General features: G+C 53.3%; 2 protein-coding genes across 2 annotated transcripts in view; one reads left to right on the top strand and one right to left on the bottom strand.

The window, feature by feature from the left end:
- Positions 1-647: 647 nt before the first annotated feature.
- Positions 648-2,838, bottom strand: part of PTRH2 (peptidyl-tRNA hydrolase 2) — a 2,545-nt gene continuing 354 nt past the window's right edge. Inside the window, exons 2-3 of the mRNA XM_019511134.1 lie at positions 2,455-2,567; positions 648-1,313 (exon numbers count right to left, since the gene is read on the bottom strand). Coding sequence (XP_019366679.1) covers positions 784-1,313; positions 2,455-2,567 — 643 coding nt within the window. The 3' untranslated portion in view covers positions 648-783. The remainder of the gene's footprint in view (positions 1,314-2,454; positions 2,568-2,838) is intronic.
- The window catches only part of VMP1 (vacuole membrane protein 1), a 109,223-nt gene continuing 108,989 nt past the window's right edge, over positions 2,605-2,838 (top strand). The window contains exon 1 of the mRNA XM_019511133.1: positions 2,605-2,693. The gene's annotated coding sequence lies outside the window, so the exon portion shown is untranslated. The remainder of the gene's footprint in view (positions 2,694-2,838) is intronic.

The raw sequence follows: 2,838 nt of genomic DNA, 5'->3' as shown, positions 1-2,838 counted from the left end.
GCTAATGTGGCAGCAGCAGAGCTCTGGAACCATAACTACTGTTTCATATTCCCACGTGACTGCCACAAGATGCATAGAGGAGGAAGTTACTTTAGATACCAGCCCTTCGAGTTGTTCTGTTTAAAAGTGTATACTCTTGCTAGTGCAGGCAACACACAGGCTGTGCTCCAGCCATCCTAGTATACTAACTACAACCAAACCATGTTGCTATGCCCCCCACACATGCACCCACTTTTCTGCTAGTTGCACGTGGAACTGAGGAAAGAACCTGTTTAACTGTAAGTGCCTTATTAGCACAGGAAGCACACTGCTGGCTTGGCTTCAATACCTCTACTCATTCTAGTTTGATCTGGTGTAACTTCAAGTTCTTAGACTGTCCCATGCACCTAAGCACTGCTGGCCATCTTCCTAAGAGAAGCAACTCACCCTGAACCATTTTAGGCACAGGCCACTACTTTTTATCTATTTACAACTGTTCCTGCAACTCCCGTTGCGTGCAGGATTCTTCCTTTCCTGTCCTGCTCCACCTTGCTTTCATACCAAATGTAACAGATGCAGTGATTTTAAAGTAAGCCTAGGAAAGTCAGGTCAACTACTTTTTTTTTTATTTATTTGTACACAGTGAAGTAACCAAACAAGAAAAAGTCTACAAAAAAGAGACACTGATGCTTGTTGTTCATACTAGAACAGAACTGATGGAAACAAACTAGAGGTTGGGTTTGATTTTTCATTAAGACTCCGGAGGTAATATGAGCTGCTGCAATAAATCCAAGATTTGCCACATCAGAAGAGTTTTAAGTGCCCAGACACTTTATCTACCAGATCAGCTGGGCCTGGGCCAATGCCTAAGACAGTTTGGGAGCCAGGTGCAATCTGAGTACGACCAGCATCTTGAATTAAGCTCACAGTCAGTCCTAGCTGTTTAGCATCAACAAGGAGATGAACTAGAGTCTCTTCATCAGGGGCTCTGAGCACCACTTTAGTTTGCCCACAATGCTCCCACTGCTTGAGGAGCTCTGGGTTTCTTTTCTGAACCTGCTTGTACGCAGAAACTGCAGCATGTGAACACTGCGCTGCCACTTTGCCTTTCCCCATCTTCAAGTCTTGGCGGACAATGAGCACCATTTTGAACTCCCCAGACTCTCCCATGATGCTGACTTCGCTCCCCAGTTCAGCAGCAGGCATGTTCATGCGCACTTTGGATGGTCTGAAGAATCGTCCACGCATACCCCAACCCAGGCACACTCCACAGGCCACTCCAGCCATAACGCTGAGGAGATCAGGTTTGGGGAAGTAATCCATGGCAGCAGATTCTGCAAACCCACCGACAGGGAAGGAAAGAAGAGAAAAAAATGGTTTCGGTCTTACAAAGCACCTGCCGTTTCACTAGGCCACGGGTGGGGCCCTGCAGGGCCCCCCAAAAATTTAGCAAATTAATATTTATCTTCCCTGGGCCTGCCTGTCATGTGGCCCTCTGCCCAAAATAATTGCCCGCCCCTGAACTAGGAGGCCTTTCACCAAGGTCCCTGCACCCAAATCGCGAGAGATAATAGCCTCCTAGAGAAGTCAGGCTGGAAGTCCACGGGTCCCCCCGGGTCCAACCCTATCCAAACCATTGCATGCTCTCCATCACCTCACTTCTGCCTAAAACTATTGTATTCCCTGACGCAACCGAACACCCACATGAACGGCAGCAGCCAACATCCTGCTTCTGTGAAACATCAATGGACGCAACAGCACCTTTGCCGCAAACAAAAGAGGGCCAAGGGAGGCCAAACAAGTGTCAGAGCAAAAACTTCTTCCCTTTGCTGCGCCTCTTCTGGGGGGGGGGGGGCTGCTTCTCTGGAGGCAAGTGTGACTCATTCTCCTAACGAGGCCGCCCGCCCGCCCCTGCTCTTTATAGAGCTGCGTTTGCAACACCACTGGCAATAAGAAGATCGGCTGGAAGCGCCAGCCACGAAACTGGTTGGCAATCGGACACTGGGGACCCCCCCCCCCACGATCTGGTGTCCCCCCAGACTCAGGAGGCACCAGTCACCCATGTGCAACGCGTGGAAGAAACGGGTCGTGCTGGCATCACGCTCTCCTCGGTCCGTCCCTGCTCATGGATCAAAGCCACGTCCCACGGGGCAGCATCCTGGGACGGGATGGGTCGGGGCTGGATTATGACCAGCTGGACATTCTTTGGAGCCTCCGCGTGCGATCAAAATACCTCCCGAAGAAGGATTTTCATGAAACATTAAAAGGAAAGATTATTTCTGCACAAACCATCATAATTTCTGAACTCCATATGAATAATAACAGTGAGGCAGAGGTCGGTCAATTTTTGTCCTATTAGAACAAAAATGTCCAGTTGGGGGTGGGGGTGGCATTTCTTATTTAGAGGCTCCCTTATAGTCTGAGGGCCTAAAATAAACGCTGCGCCGGGCGGTCCCAGAACATCAAGGCACTCACCTGGGAAGCGCCCACGAGTCCGCCGCTGCTCCCGGCTGCTGTCGCCTGGCAGTGACGTCAGCGCGCCGCGTCGCGCGTGCGACACGTCAGCGCTGGGGGGGAGGGGCGCAGCGCTGAGGGGAGCGGCGCGCGAGAAGTGACGCAGAGTCCCCGCCTGTTCCGCTGCAGCGTCTGCCCCCTCCCCTCCGGCTTGGCCCGAGCCCAGCGGCAGCAGCCGGAGCCGGCGGTGCTGGAGCGCGGTGAGTCCCGGGCGCCGCATCCACTGGCCCCCCGAACTGGGCCGGGAGCGGGTCCCGCGCGCCCCCTCCGTGAGGCGACCCCTGGGCCTCATTCAGTGGGGGCTGTGCGGTGCCCCTCCCTCCTCAGCCCCTGCCCCCCCCCCCC

The sequence above is a fragment of the Gavialis gangeticus genome, unplaced genomic scaffold (assembly GCF_001723915.1).
Source record: "Gavialis gangeticus isolate Ggan-Ray unplaced genomic scaffold, GavGan_comp1, whole genome shotgun sequence".
NCBI lineage: Eukaryota > Metazoa > Chordata > Crocodylia > Gavialidae > Gavialis > Gavialis gangeticus.
The sequence above is the reverse complement of the archived record's forward strand: the minus strand, read 5'-3'. Positions and strand labels throughout refer to the sequence as shown.